Source organism: Pelobates fuscus, chromosome 2, assembly GCF_036172605.1.
Source record: "Pelobates fuscus isolate aPelFus1 chromosome 2, aPelFus1.pri, whole genome shotgun sequence".
Classification (NCBI taxonomy): domain Eukaryota; kingdom Metazoa; phylum Chordata; class Amphibia; order Anura; family Pelobatidae; genus Pelobates; species Pelobates fuscus.
The window spans coordinates 212,278,724-212,297,609 of NC_086318.1; the positions used below are offsets into that span (position 1 = coordinate 212,278,724).

Here is an 18,886-nt window from a genome sequence, read left to right on the forward strand (position 1 = left end):
CAATCCAAGCCATGTAGCGACATGTCATCAGGAAATATCTGTGAGATTAAAATAATTTGTAGTCAACCGCATAAAAGTCCCCCACTGGACAAGAACGTAGATCAACAAAAGTAAAACCACCATAATGGTTTCACGAATACATTTATCAGTAGTATTATGGTTTTGAAGAGGACATAATGTCTCATTAGGTAAGGTTTTGAGAACATGGAGCTAGAAGTGCACATAAGGACTAGCTTCCCACTATCAGTAATCCCCAAATTGTAATCTTTTGTAATGCTTCTCAAACACCCAATAGAGGAATCTAGATGTAATTCATCTGCACATTCTCATATCACTGGCCATTAGTAGACCTACTTCCTGTAACTACCACATTGTAGCACATGATGGCTACACAAATTAAACATAGGGTAGTCAGGACAAATAGATGTGTGTTTTGAAATGTGCATGTAATCAATGTATAACTACATTTTCTTTTTAAAATATAAAATATGTGTTGGTGTTCTGAATTAGAATGAAGTGTATTTACAGCTAAACAAACAATAAAATCCCCAGTCATCGGTTGAGGAAACCTTGAGAACATATTGTATTTAAATCTGATTATTAATGCTTTCGCATGGTAAGGGACAAACATATTGCAGTAGCTATGTTTGTTTTTAATTTATTTTTTTTATATTGAGGTAACATTTGTTGTGCAGTGAGAAAATTTAACTTGGCAAACCATTTTCTTTTAAAATAAAATGTGGCCAAATATTGGTTTGGCTCAACAGAATTTTGGTAACGAAAAACTGATTCGAAAAATGAATACAACAATTGAAAAGAGTTGTAAAAATGGGCAAATCGATGTACTGCAAAACATATACATACTGTAAAATGATCGCTGAATAAAATCAACATTAAGTGATGGTCCTATAGTCCTCAAACTTTTTCTCATCTCTTTTTTTTGGTGCCTCTGGCATAATTCAGAATCACAAATCAATACTAACATGCTCGTACTTGTGTTTCAGTTGGTTCTTGATTTGGCTAAATTTTATTCAAATGGTCTAAACTTGGACAAATTCCAGTTTGGAACAAAATTAATCTTCAAGTCTATATGATACCAAAAAAAAGTTTTTATCTTGTAGGCCATGCCATGTGTCTAACTATTGTCTTCTGTAACATATGTAACTCACAGATGGAACATGATTTAAGATACAAAAAAATACAAACCTCAAGAAGACATCCTTTTGTCAATCCAATATGGTCAGCACTGCTTAGTAAATTATATGGTGTTCGTGAAACTTCAATATCTTTCATGCAGCCGGCATATTTTTTTAAATTAACTTCTGACCTGTGAAAGAAAAATAGTGAAAGGAAAATAAGAATTCTAATGTGTTTTTTATTTAATTTATTTTACGTGCACTCTCAGAAACATATCTAGCATGATAAGACTGGGTACTGGTTTTAACGTTACATGGTTAGACACAAAAACTATTTTCTCCATGGGAACGACAGACTGCCCTGTGCTAAGCCTTGTTGATAATAAGAGCTAAGACTACTGCATTATTAGTATATGGATACTGGTATTTGGTGCTAAAGTGGGTTATCACAATGCTTTCAAACTATCAAGTTGAAAAACACTGATAATGCAGATGTATAAATTCCCCATTATAAATATTGATTAGCAGGGAGTGTTCTCTGGGTGCTTCAGAGAGCCAATATTTGTCAAATCACTTCTAAATGACTGAATATAAAACCAGATAGTGCACAGAGACACATGGCAACATAGCCAATACACCGAGCTATAGTAAATGTGTTAATCAGAGAAGCCAGATTACAGTGTTTTTGTTTTTTAATTAACCTATTTGCTTTCGTTAGAAATAGTAAATTAATAAATATATTGCATTTATTTATACTTGGCTTAACTTTATCAGCACTATATTTAATTACTTTAAATAAGGATCTCATGATCTTCAAAACTCAATCATATACAGGTACATTATATAACTGAACCTCCAATGTAATTTATAATATTAACAGTAGTGACTGGTCTACACCAACCATCCCCCCTCCACCCGTTTTGTTTTGAAAAAACTAAACGAAAAAAAACAAAACCATTACCAATGTAAAGTTTAGGGGAAAAAACCTTGTGTTTGGCATAATTTGCAGTTTAAATTCTCTCCTTTATCGATGACTGGAGTTGCAGCTGGTTTTGAGCTGCAACAAGTCAGAGGGGCAGCAACCCACCATCTTTTAACTTCACCATTGAAAATTATATTAAAAAAAAGCTATAAAGAAGCTGTGTCATAAATTGACACATTGCAATAAGATTAAAATAAAAGTAGCAAACAAGTCACATGATTAGCTAGCAAGCAAGAAAAAAAAGAGGTAAAAATAGTCAACATAAATTATATATATATATATATATATATATATATATATATATATATATATATATTTCCTTCAGCATTCAATTATGTATCATAATACTATATGTACCAAAGTAAATGTAGACCTGTGAATGAATATATGTGGATTGTCACAGCTTGAAATCTTGCTATAGCCGAGGGAAAACCATTCATCTGTACTACATTGCAAAGCATTTAAATTAGTCATTGCATTTTTTTTTTTTTTTAAATGTATTTAGTTGGTGTTTTACAATGAATAGTACAATAATATACCACTGACAGCACCTCTATCAACCTGGGAGTTCACAAAACAAGTCACAAAATGGGTCATCATCAAGACCATGAAAAATAAAAAGTAAAAACATAAAAACATTATGTTGGTGATAATTCTTCAACCAAACTAGGTGCCTTATTAGCATATTTCCAAAACCAGAATATTTGTATATTGTAGACCTCTCTTAAATTGCCCTCATCCCCACACTATATTACACTGTCACTTAACAGCCACATCTCCCGTGCATTTGGTTCACACAGCCTTCCTAAACACTTCCTGTAAAGATACATCTAATGTTTAACCCCTTAAGGACCAAACTTCTGGAATAAAAGGGAATCATGACATGTCATACATGTCATGTGTCCTTAAGGGGTTAAACTTCATATTTTGCTAATTTTGTTTAACTTAGAATTTCTTTTCTCCTTCTGTTAAAAGTCTTCTAGAGTCTGCAGGAACCACCTGTGTTGTGTCATTAAAGTTTAAAGGGACACTATAGTCACCCGAACAACTACAGCTTATTGTATTTGTTCTGGTGAGTAGAATAATTCCCTTCATACTTTTTGCTGTAAATCCTGTCTTTCCAGAGAAAATGCAGTGTATATATTACAGTCTAGTGATAACTCCACTGGCCACTCCTAAGATGGCTGCCAAAACTGCTATCTTGGGTAGTGCTGCAGAGTAAAATTTTACTATATTTAGGGAGGCAAGGGAGGGCCAGGGGGCTAGAAGGTGGTTTTAACACTATAAGGGTCAGGAAACCATATAGTGCTCCTTTCATTTACAGAGCTAAGTGTAAAGTAAGTCAAGATATGGTTGAAAATTAAAACATTATTTTCATGCAGGTTGAGGTGTGACTAGGGGAGGTGTGGTTAGGGTGCATGGACAGAAACAAGAGTAATTTAACTACTAAATGGCAGAGAATTGAGCAGTGAGACTGCAGGGGTGTGATCTATGAAAATAAACTGTGCAATTAAGTTAAGGTTGTTTTGATGCCTATAGGATCCCTTTATTTCATTGACAAATTTTGTTTGTCATAGTTTTCATCAAAACCATTCTTTCAGAGAAGAAAACGATTCTATAACTAAATAAAAATGATTATGACGAAAACTTAAATGAAGATTACATTTTCATCAACGAGTACAAAATAGATGAAAATGTTAGGGAGAAATCAACGTAATATGTAAATTATTACAATCAATGCATATCTAATTACTGTGTTTTTTTTGTGTGAAAAAAGCCATATTCTTGTTTCTTTATGAGACTATTTAATTTAATTTTTTTTTTAAAGTAATAAAGACAACTTATACAACTATAGTTAAATATGTGTCTGTACTGCATATTAAATCCTTAAAGCATAAACAATAACACTGTAGTAGGTGTTACTCCTCCAGGAGTATACGGTTATGGAAGTTCTAGAGAAATGCTTAAATTTCCATTAGAGTTTAGTCAGCTAAATGTTTAAATGTTTAAAACTAACAACTAGATGACTAAAACTAAATGGCACTGTAGTCAAAATACTATGACAAATTAAAATTTGCTGTCAAAATTAACACTACACTATACTGATATTAAACATTAACTCATCTATCACAATACATTAACAATACATTACAAGACACTAACTATACTACACTACAGCTACAGTTGTACTAAAGAGCAAAGCCAGATTAGGAGGCTGCCTTAGGCTCTAGCTCTAGCTGCGAGGAGACTCTCCTTGATCTGGCACAGGAATCAAAATATCTTCTGAACATCTCTACCTTGCAGTCCTACATTGCTTTTCTTTTCTTTTTCTTTTTCTTTTTAATTATGATATATAAACAATACATGTAGATTATTACATTGTACTATAAGTGTTATTAAACTTTATATTTTATAATTTCTTGAAACAATCAAAACTACAAAATAGATTATACATAAAGTGCCTTATAAAAAATATTGTTCTACCTTCATTCTTGCTCATCCACATTACATTCATACCACAGGAGGATCACTATTTTACTTTATTTTTATTATCATGTCATATATACCGTACTTCGGAAAATTGTTGTAGTTATACATATAATTACCTCTTTCCCATTACATTTTTCAATACTTCTCAAATTTCTAACAATAACAATTTTAACTGACATATACACATGTATATATAAAAATCTATCACTAGTTATAAATTAATCTACACCTAAGTGGAGAAGAGCTATTCATGGATTCAGACTTATTTTTCTCTTGAGTAAGTTGTAGATCATTTTAAACAGATTTAACCATATATCATTGGTTAAATCTGATCCCACCAAATATATTTGAAGAAACCTATTAGTTTATTGCATCTCCAACAGGTAGAATCTGAATTTTGTGATTTAAAAAAAAACAAAAACATTTTCTGGTATTATATACCATGTATAAATAAATTATAGGAGGTCTAAGATATGAATAAATGATTTTGTATAATTTATTGTAATTTATTTATTCTTAGATAATTATATTTTTCTGTGATGTTTAAATTATAACGTTGATGAATTTTTCGAATGGTATCATCTTTTTGTTCTTGATTAGTAATTAAACATTTTTAAGTTGCTTTTGGATCAAATTTTGAAAATGTATATTGGTTATTTCTATTACTAACAGATCTAGTGGCATATTAATTTTTATATTGTAATTCTAAAGGTATTTCTTCTGTACCTTACGCCAAATATCATAAAGATCCTTAATTATATGAATTTAACTTTTAATAGATGTCTTTGTTTTCCATAACATTAGATTATATTTTTAATTTCTAGAGTATTTTGTTCTAATGTTTCAACACTGAATGGTTTTAAAAATCCTTTTGATATATTTCTACAGTGTTCTGCTATATGAGTATTTAAACACCTAGTAGTCATGCCGATATACTACATACGACATACTAGTATGTCGGCATGAGTACTAGGTGTTTAAAAACTCGTATAGCGGAACCCTGTAGAAATATATTCAAAGGCTTTTTTAACACACAATAAAGACCCTACATTTTTAAAGTGTTGTGCTATAGGAAAAATCCCCCCCCCCCCCCTCAAAGATTTTAGGTAAGATTGAAATGAGCTGAATTTTTCAACTAGATACTCTGGCTCCTCAAGGGTTAAATGTTCAATTTGATTTGTTTAACTTTTTGTAATATTTTTAATGTGTGCTGCTTTTTTATATTTACATTATATTACTTTGTTTTTATTCCTCTTGATTTTATTGTTCTTATCCATAATTTCTATCTGGTTGCTTATTTATATTTTATTTAGCTCCTGGCTACTGCCTTTCAAACTACATTTCCCAGCATCCCCTTGCTTTTCTTCCAACTGGGAGCATTATGTTGTGTCTCCCTTCTAGTTCGCTCTTTCAGGTTGCTATGGCGACCCGACCCATCCCAATAACATGGTGCCGGCCCAGGGATGCATTTATATTTCAAATAGAACAGTGCGCAAGAGTCTAATAAATAACACTTTTCATGGTGTTAGGTTGCATTTACCTAAGTACTAACATATTATTTAATGTAATAACAATTTGCTACTTTGGACTACATGTGATACAAGGTCCTTGAAAATTCAATGTTCTCTTTTTTCATCCAAGAAAACATTGTGTATGTGCAGTATAACCTAGTGATTTCTGAAGCTATTATTATGTTTTCTGTAGAATAAGGAAGCTGAAAATCATCAGCTATTAACGAGTACAACTTTGCTTTCAAAATGACTATTGACCCTGACCTAGGGAGTTTGAGTATTAATTTCCTGAATGTTAAAAAAGAAGCAGTGTTGTAAATTGAAGAACGACTTATAAGTACAGAAATCGCTGAAAAGAAAGTTGGACTGAAAATTAGTATAGGCATCTGCTGGTGAGCTTTGTATTACTTTCAGGGATCTTATATCTTTTTATTTAATTTGCTATTCTATGAATGTAAATTACAGCTAATCGTGTTCAGATGCTTTGCCTACTTTAGAAAAAATAGAAAAAAAGGGGATCCGTTTGAAAGTGGGTTTTAAAGGGAATTAACACTACCTCCACACTGATCCCATGCACCAGGAGGGCGCTCCAGCAATGCCCATGGGCTTAACCCTAGATACTAGCAACAGAAACAAAGAAGCAAAAACTCACACACTGAATATAATTCTGACTGGAGATAAAGACGTAGGCACCAAAGCATCCAGTGGTATGGAACAATGTAACCAGAGGGAGACCACTAAATATATGAAGTAACAGAAAGTATCACAAAAATAAACTGATTCCAAATAATAAATAAATATTATATTCAGTTTGTGAATTGTTGCTTCTATGTTTCTGTTGCTTTGTCTACTTTAGTATGATTTTTTTGTTAGACAAACTAGGCAGATACAATAGGACAATCAACATTTTAATTCTGGTAGTCATTCTCATATATATATATAAATTTCAGAGGACAAAATTATAGAATAATATAATGATAGAATAACAGACAGGCAGAGTGGCAGTCAGGCAGGAAAAGAGATGGACAGATGGAAAGAGGGATAGGTACATGTACGGGGGCCTTTAATAAGTATGTTGTGTTGATTGCCTTTCATTTTCTATATTCGGATTATAGATATTAATAAATGATTGAAACACATATTTATATATCTAAAGTGTGTATAATATATATAACCACCCCCCCCCCCATGTTCCATATATATATATATATATATATATATATATATATATATATATATATATAAACATAAAAACATAGAATGTGATGGCAGATAACAACCATTTGGCCCATCTAGTTTGCCCAATTTTCTAAATACTTTCATTAGTCCCTGGCCTTATCTTATAGTTAGGATAGCCTTATGCCTATCACATGCATGCTGAAACTCCTTCACTAGTGATGTCGCGAACATGAAATTTTCGGTTTGCGAACGGCGAACGCGAACTTCCGCAAATGTTCGCGAATGGGCGAACCGGGCGAACTTCAAAAGGCAGGCGAATTTTAAAACCCACAGGGACTCTTTCTGGCCACAATAGTGATGGAAAAGTTGTTTCAAGGGGACTAACACCTGGACTGTGGCATGCCGCAGGGGGATCCATGGCAAAACTCGCATGGAAAATTACATAGTTGATGCAGAGTCTGGTTTTAATCCATAAAGGGCATAAATCACCTAACATTCCTAAATTGTTTGGAATAACATGCTTTAAAACATCAGGTATGATGTTGTATCGATCAGGTAGTGTAAGGGTTACGCCCACTTCACAGTGACAGACCAAACTCCCCGTTTAACGCACCGCAAACAACCGCAAATAGTCCATTTGCACAAACGCAAACTCCCCATTTGCACAAGGTTGGATACCAAGCTAGCCATGTCCCGTTCCTTGTCCTCACTGATGTCATTGAAGGTCTCTTCCTTCACCCAGCCACGTACAACACCAAGGGTCCCCGAAAGGTGACAACAAGCCCCCTGGGATGCCTGCTGTGTTTGGTCTTCCCCCTCCTCAAAGCCACCATCCTCCTCTGACTCCTCTTCTTCAGACTCCTCTCTCTGCATTGCCTCTCTCTGCATTATTATAAGTGTGTTAAGTAGTACTATTCCTATCAGTTTAATCCCTGTTACGTCCCCTGTCAGGGGACGTGTATATAAGGCATCGATTTTAGGAACTGGGAGATGGAAAAAGATGCTTGGTTGGTCCTCCTACTTCAAATTTGGGGCACTGCGCGTGCAATCTAATGTGCCACCAGATAGAAGTGGTGTGTTAAGTAGTACTATTCCTATCAGTTTAATCCCTGTTACGTCCCCTATCAGGGGACGTGTATATAAGGCATCGATTTTAGGAACCGGGAGATGGAAAAAGATGCTTGGTCGGTCCTCCTACTTCAAATTTGGGGCACTGCGCGTGCAATCTAATGTGCCACCAGATAGGAGTGGTGTGTTAAGTAGTACTATTCCTATCAGTTTAATCCCAATGTCACGACTACTAGCGTGGTCCAGCACGCAGAAACTATGTAAACATATACATAGGCAAGAAAAGGAAAATAAAAGGACAGAGCGTAAACCGGACCTTAGAATGGCCGGACTAATAGGCTAGAGATAGATAATGGTCAAAGGGAAAGCCGAGGTCAAGGAAGCCAGAAAATACACAATACCGTTTACACAAGCCAAGTTAGGGAAATCAGAATTCAGAAAAACCAGGGGAAAGCCAAGATCAGGATACCAGGAAATCAGATTCACAATGAAATCAGGAACAGGAAACCAGGAACAGGAAACCACGACAGGGCAAGGTACTGGGGTGAGCTAGGGATTTAAATATCACGCGGTGGGCCGTCAGCCACGACACCCTGTTACGTCCCCCTCATCAGGTCTTTTTTAGTCGAATGTATCGCCCACTGTCAGTCCCTTCGGGATCCATCCCTCATTCATCTTAATAAAGGTGAGGTAATCTAGACTTTTTTGACCTAGGCGACTTCTCTTCTCAGTGACAATACCTCCTGCTGCACTGAAGGTCCTTTCTGACAGGACACTTGAAGCGGGGCAGGCCAGAAGTTATATCGCAAATTGGGATAGCTCAGGCCACAGATCAAGCCTGCACACCCAGTAGTCAAGGGGTTCATCGCTCCTCATAGTGTCGATATCTGCAGTTAAGGCTAGGTAGTCTGCTACCTGTCGGTCGAGTCGTTCTCTGAGAGTGGACCCCGAAGGGCTGTGGCGATGCGTAGGACTTAAAAAGCTCTGCATGTCCTCCATCAACAACACGTCTGTAAAGCGTCCTGTCCTTGCTGGCGTGGTCGTGGGAGGAGGAGGATTACTTTCACCTCTTCCCCTGTTAGATTCCCGTTGTGCTGTGACATCACCCTTATACGCTGTGTAAAGCATACTTTTTAATTTATTTTGGAACTGCTGCATCCTTTCCGACTTGCCGTAATTCGGTAACATTTCAGGCACTTTCTGCTTATACCGGGGGTCTAGTAGCGTGGACACCCAGTACAGGTCGTTCTCCTTCAGCCTTTTTATACGAGGGTCCCTCAACAGGCACAAAAGCATGAAAGACCCCATTTGCACAAGGTTGGATGCCGAGCTACTCATGTCCTGTTCCTCGTCCTCAGTGATCTCTCTGAAGGTATGTTCTTCCCCCCAGCCACGTACAACACCACGGGTACCAGATAGGTGACAACGAGCACCCTGGGATGCCTGTTGTGGTTGGTCTTCCTCCTCCTCCTCAAAGCCACAATCCTCTTCTGACTCCTCTTCCTCACAATCCTCTTCCAGCGTTGCCGCAGGTCCAGCAAGCGATGCTGATAAGGCTGTTTCTGGTGGTGATGGTGACCACAACACTTCCTCTTCATGCTCATCTACGGCCTGATCCAGCACTCTTCGCAGGGCACGCTCCAGGAAGAAAACAAATGGTATGATGTCGCTGATGGTGCCTTCGGTGACTGACTAGGTTTGTCACCTCCTCAAAAGGACGCATGAGCCTACAGGCATTGCGCATGAGCGTCCAGTAACGTGGCAAAAAAATTCCCAGCTCCGCAGAGGCTGTCCTAGCACCCCGGTCATACAAATACTCGTTAATGGCTTTTTCTTGTTGGAGCAAGCGGTCGAACATTAGGAGTTTTGAATTCCAACGTGTCGGGCTGTCGCAAATCAAGCACCTCACTGGCATGTTGTTTTGCCACTGGATATCGGAAAAGTGCGCCATGGCCGTGTAGGAACGCCTGAAATGGCCACACACCTTCCTGGCCTGCTTAAGGACGTCCTGTAAGCCTGGGTACTTATGCACAAAGCGTTGTACGATCAGATTACACACATGTGCCATGCACGGCACATGTGTCAACTTGCCCAAATGCAATGCCGCCAACAAATTTGTTCCGTTGTCACAAACCACTTTGCAGATCTCCAGTTGGTGCGGAGTCAGCCACTGATCCACCTGTGCGTTCAGGGCGAACAGGAGTGCTGGTCCGGTGTGACTCTCTGCTTTCAGGCAAGTCAACCCCAAGACGCAGCAGCAGAAGAGGACTCAGCCGAGGAGGTTATGGAAGAGGATGGAGTAGGAGGAGTAGAGGAGGTGGTAGCAACTCCTCTGCAGAGCCACGCATTCCATGCTTGGCAGCCGTCAGCAGGTTTACCCAATGCGCAGTGTAGGTGATATACCTGCCCTGACCATGCTTTGCAGACCAGATATCAGTGGTCAGATGGACCCTTGCCCCAACACTGTGTGCCAGACATGCCATTACTTCCTTTTGCACAATCGAGTACAGGTTGGGGATTGCCTTTTGTGCAAAGAAATTTCGTCCGGGTACCTTCCACTGCGGTGTCCCAATAGCTAAAAATTTTTTGAATGCCTCAGACTCCACCAGCTTGTATGGTAAAAGCTGGCGGGCTAAGAGTTCAGTCAAGCCAGCTGTCAGACGCCGGGCAAGGGGGTGACATTGGCTTCTTACGCTCAAACATGTCCTTGACAGACACCTGACTGTGGGCAGATGAGCAGGAACTGCTCAAGGCGAGAGTCGGAGGGGCGGATGGTTGAGAGGGGGCAAGGCGGACAGCAGTGGTTAACGTGGCTGAATGTCATGCCTTAACTATAATATCCCCTTACTTCCTGGTTCCACGGAGCTTAGCCACACCTCTTCATGACTCGGTCTCCCTATTTAATCTGACTGCACCAGCTGATCAGGGCTGGATTATTGAACTACGTTCCTTACTCACAACCCGGCTACAACTTCGTTGTGAAAGCCTCTGCTACCAGACCGGACTGAAAGACTCTGCAAAGTTCCCTTCACCTTTCCTCATCCACGGCTAAAGCTGAACTCTATCCATGCAGGATAATCTGCCTCTGAGGAATCTCGGGAACCAGTGTTCTATAAGCCGGAAGCTAAGTAAAACTTCTCTGATAAACGTTGCATCTAAAGCTGTTATTTCCTGTCTCCAAAGTCCTTCGTTAAAGCCAACCGTTACAGCTAACTTCAACACATACTTGTCTCAGTTAGCTGCATCTATCTTTCTTCAGTTAAAGTCTATGGAACAGCTATTGTAACTTCTTATCATCTAATTAACTAATACTACTAAAGGACTCTTGCTGCTTCAGTTCCGTTTACTCCTTAAAGCTACAGTGCATGTAACTGTGGACTTCATTTATCGTTTATTACTTAATGCTACAGTACCTGTAAAGTGGAATTAAAGTCTTTACCTTTTACTTTCTTTAATAAATATTCAAACTATACGAAATCTGCAGTTGTGTTCCTTCATAACAAATGTTTAAACGTGACAGAATAATCCAGCCATTGTAATGGATCCAGCAGATTTCGATTCTACTATAACTACGTTGAATCAAAGAGTTAATGCACTAGCCCAAAGTGTGCAAGACCTGCAAGTTACTAACGAAAGACTTCTCACTTATATCAGAGATTTACAAACTCATACTCCTCATACTACTCTGCACTCGGCTAGTGATCCTGCTGTGTGTAACCCTGAAAAGTTCTATGGAGATCGTTCCAGATACAGGGAGTTCCTCAACTCTTGCAAATTGTTAATTGCTTTGAAACCTCGATCCTACCCTACAGAAAGAACTAAAGTTTGTTCGGTTATTTCCTTTCTAAGAGGTGAACCTATGTCATGGGCTCATTCCTTTCTGGAAAACGATGACCCCATCTTAGATTCACTGGATGAATTTTTTGAAGCCATGTCTCTTCTCTATGAAGATCCTAACAAACAAGCTACAGCTGATTTAACAATCAGAACACTACAGCAAAGAAATAGACCCGTTGAAGATTACATTGCTGAATTCAAAAGATGGGCTATAGAAACGCAATGGAATGACATCACATTGCGCAACCAGTTTCGAATTGGTTTATCGGAAGCTGTAAAAGATGAATTATCTAGAACAGAACTCCCTACTAATTTGAACGCTCTAATTCGCCTATCAATCAGCATTGACAGAAGATTAAGAGAAAGAAAGGCCGAAAAGTCTCTTTTTCTTTCAAAAGACCGCAAACCTTTCACTCCCTCAAAAGCTCCAGAAAAGACTTCCTTAACAAGTGAACCTATGGAACTAGGGGCTCCAAAGCCTCCTGACAACCCATCTGAACCAATCGAACCTATGGAAATAGGGATAATAAGAAGTCCCCTCACTCCTGAAGAGAAAAATCGAAGACGTATGTTAAACCTCTGCATGTATTGTGCCTCTCAAGTTCATTCAGTCTCTGATTGTCCTTCATTGAAACGGACAAAAGGCAGAAGGCCGTCTCATGCCTCTTCCATCCTAAGTGTACTTCCCTCTACAGCAAATACTCAAATGTCCCCTATCTTTCTTGTATTACAGTGGGACAATAAAAGAATCATAACCAAGGCTGTTATCGATTCCGGTGCAAATGGAGTATTCATCGACTCAGCCTTTGTAACAAAGAATAAAATTCCTTGTGTTCGTAAAAGAACTTCTGTACCTGTTAAAGTGATTGACGGGTCCCTCATCTCATCGGGACCAATACTTCATGAATCCATCCCTCTAAAAGTAACCATCAATCATACTCATACGGAAAGTCTTATATTTGATGTCATCTCATCACCATTTTTTCCTATTATATTGGGGATCAACTGGTTAAGGAACCACAACCCTCAAATCTCATGGTTTCCCTTCTCTCTTGCATTTGATTCTGATTATTGCAAGAAAACATGCTTGCAACGTATTCCAATTCTTCAGTCTACGAAAGAACTAGCTAAAACCTCATGTTGTTCTGACACCGAACTGGAGTCTCCTCCTCCTACAATCATTGGTGAATTAAAGAGAAAGTTTACAACAGCTCCTATCCTTCAACTTCCAAATCCTTCATATCCTTATGTCCTTGAAACGGATGCTTCGGAATTTGCAATTGGAGCTGTCCTTTCTCAACACAAAACTCCTCAAGTACCTCCTTTGCCTAAAGTCATTGGAATCTTATCTTCTCTTATTGACGACATTAAAGGTCTCAGTGAAGATGCTCTTGAACTTCCTAAATCAATGAAATTATCTAAGAAAAACGGTCTCTACTATTTCAAAGACCGGATTTACGTGCCTCCCTCCTTCAGGATTAAAATACTTGAATTAATTCATGATTCTCCTCTGGCAGGTCATCCAGATATGAAAAGGACCCTTGAATTGTCTAAAAGATACTGTTGGTGGCCTCGTCAAGACCAAACTATCGAATCTTATGTCAAATCTTGTTCTGTATGCCAAAGATCCAATCAATTGTCCTTGTTGAAGCCTCATCATCCTGACCCTTTCCAAAGAAATCTCACTACTTCTCCTGATCCCATATTGGTCCAGGGTGAAGAAGAATACGAGATTCAAAGTATACTGGATTCAAGGTTCCATCGTGGCTCCTTACAATATCTCATCAGATGGAAAGGATATGGAGTTGATGAAGATACATGGGAAAACTCCTCTGACGTTCATGCTGACAAATTAGTTTCCCAGTTTCACAAACGCTACCCTTCTAAACCAAGTCAATAGCAACCAGAGGTTGCTCATTAAGGAGGGGATACTGTCATGCCTTAACTATAATATCCCCTTACTTCCTGGTTCCACGGAGCTTAGCCACACCTCTTCATGACTCGGTCTCCCTATTTAATCTGACTGCACCAGCTGATCAGGGCTGGATTATTGAACTACGTTCCTTACTCACAACCCGGCTACAACTTCGTTGTGAAAGCCTCTGCTACCAGACCGGACTGAAAGACTCTGCAAAGTTCCCTTCACCTTTCCTCATCCACGGCTAAAGCTGAACTCTATCCATGCAGGATAATCTGCCTCTGAGGAATCTCGGGAACCAGTGTTCTATAAGCCGGAAGCTAAGTAAAACTTCTCTGATAAACGTTGCATCTAAAGCTGTTATTTCCTGTCTCCAAAGTCCTTCGTTAAAGCCAACCGTTACAGCTAACTTCAACACATACTTGTCTCAGTTAGCTGCATCTATCTTTCTTCAGTTAAAGTCTATGGAACAGCTATTGTAACTTCTTATCATCTAATTAACTAATACTACTAAAGGACTCTTGCTGCTTCAGTTCCGTTTACTCCTTAAAGCTACAGTGCATGTAACTGTGGACTTCATTTATCGTTTATTACTTAATGCTACAGTACCTGTAAAGTGGAATTAAAGTCTTTACCTTTTACTTTCTTTAATAAATATTCAAACTATACGAAATCTGCAGTTGTGTTCCTTCATAACAAATGTTTAAACGTGACACTGAAGATGCTGGACCAGGAGGAGGATGGCGGCGTTGAGTTTGTGTGCTGCTTGTACTCATGTGTTGATCCCATAGGCGTTTGGGATGTGCGATCATGTGCCTTCGCAATGCAGTTGTACCTAGGTTGGTGTTGGACTTCCCACGACTCAGTTTCTTTTGGCACAGGTTGCAAATGGCATCGCTGTTGTCAGAGGCAGACACACAAAAAAAATGCCACACTGCTGAGCTCTGCAATGACGGCATTCTGGTGGTGGCAACAGCATGCGTTGATTGGCGTGCTGTCTGGCTGACCCCGGGTGCCGATGCATGCTGTCTGACTGTGCCACTAGCTCCTTGCGATGACCTCCCCCTGCTTCCAACTCGTCTCCTCTTCCTCCTCTCTGTCTCCCCATCTGAACTTTCCCCCTGTTCTTCTTCTCTTCTAGCGGGCACCCACGTGACATCCACAGACGCATTGTCATTATCAACCGCTTCACTTGTATCTGACAACTCAGCAAAGGAAGCAGTAGCGGGTACAACATCATCATCATCACACCGTATGTGTGTAATGCTGCCTGACTGAGACATATCCTTGTTATCTACATCCTCTGTCAATAATGGTTACGCATCACTCATTTCTTCCAACTGATGTGTAAATAACTCCTCTGACAGATCAAGTGAAGCGGCTGTGGTGCTAGTGTTGGTGGTGGCGGCAGGCGGGCGAGTGGTAACTTGAGAGGTGCCCGAAGCTAAGCTGGAGGAGGATGGTGCGTCAAGGTTCCGAGCGGAAGCTGTAGAAGATTGGGTGTCCTGTGTTAGCCAGTCAACTATGTCCTCAGAACTTTTCAAGTTCAGGGTACGTGGCCTCTGAACACTGGGCATTATTCTAGGGCCAAAGGGAATCACAGCACCACGACCACGACGACCCCTGCGGGGTGGCCTGCCTCTGCCTGTCATTTTTTTTTCCGATTAGTGGTACTATGCGTGCAAGCTACTGTGACAACAGATATGAGTGTCACTGGTGTAACACTGTGCCCTGGCAGGCCCTGAAACGCACACTCGTGAAGGAAACTGACTGCTATTATATTACAGTAAAAAAAGTTTTTTTTTTTTTTAAATGCAAGCTATTGGGACACCAGTGAGTGGGTGGTGGCACTGGGCAGGCCCTGAAACGTACACGCGTGAAGGAAACTGACTGCTATTATATTACAGTCAAAAAAGTTTAGTTTTTTTTTAAATGCAAGCTATTGGGACACCAGTGAGTGAGTGGTGGCACTGGGCAGGCCCTGAAACGCACACTCGTGAAGGAATCTGACTGCTATTATATTACAGTCCAAAAAGTTTAGTTTTTTTATAAATGCAAGCTATTGTGACACCAGATATGAGTGGTGGCACTGGGCAAGTGGGCACAGTATACGCTGTGAGCCTGACACACACGCTGGCAGACAACTAACTGCTATTCAATCTATTACAGTCAAATTTTTTTTTTTTTTTAAATGTACCCTAATGTTACACCAGATATGAGTTGCACTGGTGTGACACTGTGCCCTGGCAGGACCTGAAACGCACACGCGTGAAGGAAACTGACTGCTATTATATTACAGTCAAAAAGTTTTTTTTTTTTTTTTTTTTTAAATGCAAGCTATTGGGACACCAGTGAGTGAGTGGTGGCACTGGGCAAGTGGGCACAGTATATGCTATGAGCCTGACACACAGGCTGGCAGGCAGGCAACTGCAATTACATTACACAGAAGAAAAAAAAAGCAGACTGATATTCTAGCCCTAAAAAGGGCTTTTTGGGGTGCTGTCCTTACAGCAGAGATCGGATGAGTCCTTCAGGACTGTAGTGGACACTGAATACACTAGCCTACCTATCAATTTCCCTTTCAAATCAGCAGCAGCTACACTGTCCCTCCTCTCACTAAGAATGCAGCTTCACAATGAATGTAAAATGGATGCTGTCCAGGAGGTGGGAGGGTCTGGGAGGGAGGGTCTGCTGCTGATTGGCTGGAATGTGTCTGCTGACTGTGAGGTATAGGGTCAAAGTTTACTCAATGATGACGAATAGGGGGTGGACCGAACAGCGCATATGTTCGCCATCCGTGGCGAACGTGAACAAGCGGTGTTCGCCAGGAACTATTCGCGGGCGCACAGTTCGGGACATTACTAGTAGTCAACTGCAAGATGTTAGCAGGAACAGAATACACTGAGAGGTACAACCAAGTTTCTGGGATTGTGTACCGGAACACCTGTACAAAATATGAGCTGGACCTGCCTAAGTCTAGATGGAAGATACCACAAAGGGCAGTTGAGAATGACAGGACATTCAGATCCCCACAGACAAGCACGTACTAGCCAACCAACCTGACTTGTGGCAATGCCAGTTGACTATAACATCGGGAAGAAGGAACATGAGAAGGTGGACAAATACCAAGGACTAAAAGAAGAGCTAGAAAGGATGTGGAAAGTTGTGATAGGAGCACTCGGGACTGTGACTTCCATGTTGTTTTATTTTTTTAATATATAACTTTACAAAAGTCCAGAATTCAGTATATCCACTTTGAATTAGCCCAGGTGCATCTCCAGTCTGAATATTACTGTTGCAAAAAAGAGAGCACTCTTGGGACTTGAAAGTAGTTTTAAATGTTGTTTTATTTACATAAGGTAAGAGAAAAAAAAGTGTATCTGTCAACATTTCAGTCCAAAAATCTGAACTTGAAACATTGACTGATACACCTTTTTTGTGTGCATATATCTGTGGGATATCACAGATGTTGTAGGAGTTCTTTTTCCTAACAAGTATAAATCTCATCCTGGCTTTATTTTCATTGAAGTAAAATATATATATACACACACATATAGATAGATAGACAAATAGATATATATAGTTTTATATATATATATATATATATATATATATATACATATATAAAACACTATATATATATATATATATATATATATATATATATATATATATATATATATATATATATATATACACATACATATATCTATTTGTCTATCTATCTATATGTGTGTGTATATATATATTTTACTTCAATGAAAATAAAGCCAGGATGAGATTTATACTTGTTAGGAAAAAGAACTCCTACAACATCTGTGATATCCCACAGAGATATGAGCAAAATGGCATTAGTAGCAGTAAATTTGAGAATAAAAATAAAGTTAACACCTTTTCTTGCCTATGAGGAAGGTGAAGTGCCTGTCAGACACAGTGACTGCATTTTCAAACAACAGACAATGTTCCCTACGGTCAGAAATAGCCACAGCTTTCATCTTTCAATTTGTTCCTACAGGGAAAGTAATGAACCTGCTTCTGTTATTCAACATATTTATAGTTACAAATATACTCCCAAGACAAGACTGGTATTAGTGTTAGCAACAATGTATTGTATGGCTAAACAAGCATAATATACTTTTTTTTTTTTTTTTACTTTTGCGTTAATATATCATTTTTTTTCTTTAAAGCTAAACCTTCAGAACAAGGTAAACTATTAAATGCTTTCATTTAGATATGGGTGTTTGTGAAATGACTGCAAAAAAATAATAAAAAATCCATACTTAAAGAAATACTATAGGCACCCAGTCCACTTACTCTCAATGTTTGATCATCATCGCGTTCGTCCCGTTTGGCAGGTACGAAAATGTTTACATTGCTGGGTTAACGTGCCTTTAGTGGCTATTAATATGACAGAGAGAGATATGCTTCCATAAAATAGCAGAGTAAAACTCTGCTGTAACAGCAGTAGCCCGATCACCTAAATCAGTGGTTCCCAACCCAGTCCTCAAGTACCCCCTACAAGTCCAGGATTTAGGGATTACCCTGTTGTGTCTAAAGTGTTTTTTTTGTTTTCTTTTTCTAAAAACACCTTAAACACAACAGGGTAATCCCTAAATTCTGCACTTTTAGGGGGTACTTGACTGAGTTGGCAACCACTGACCTAAATGGTCACCAGGGACACTATAGCGTCAGGAATGCATATTTATATTACTAAAGCTATAGTGTTCCTTTAACAAGAAATGTGCATGTTACTATTTATTTGTAT

The 18,886-nt window shown here is 39.0% G+C and overlaps 1 protein-coding gene across 10 annotated transcripts in view; it reads right to left on the bottom strand.

Annotated features, from left to right (window-relative positions):
* LAMA2 (laminin subunit alpha 2) overlaps nt 1–18,886 on the bottom strand; it is a 767,184-nt gene that overhangs the window by 50,740 nt on the left and 697,558 nt on the right. For all 10 annotated transcript variants that reach the window (XM_063443147.1, XM_063443149.1, XM_063443146.1 and 7 more), the window contains one exon: nt 1,207–1,327. In XM_063443147.1, coding sequence (XP_063299217.1) covers nt 1,207–1,327 — 121 coding nt within the window. The remainder of the gene's footprint in view (nt 1–1,206; nt 1,328–18,886) is intronic.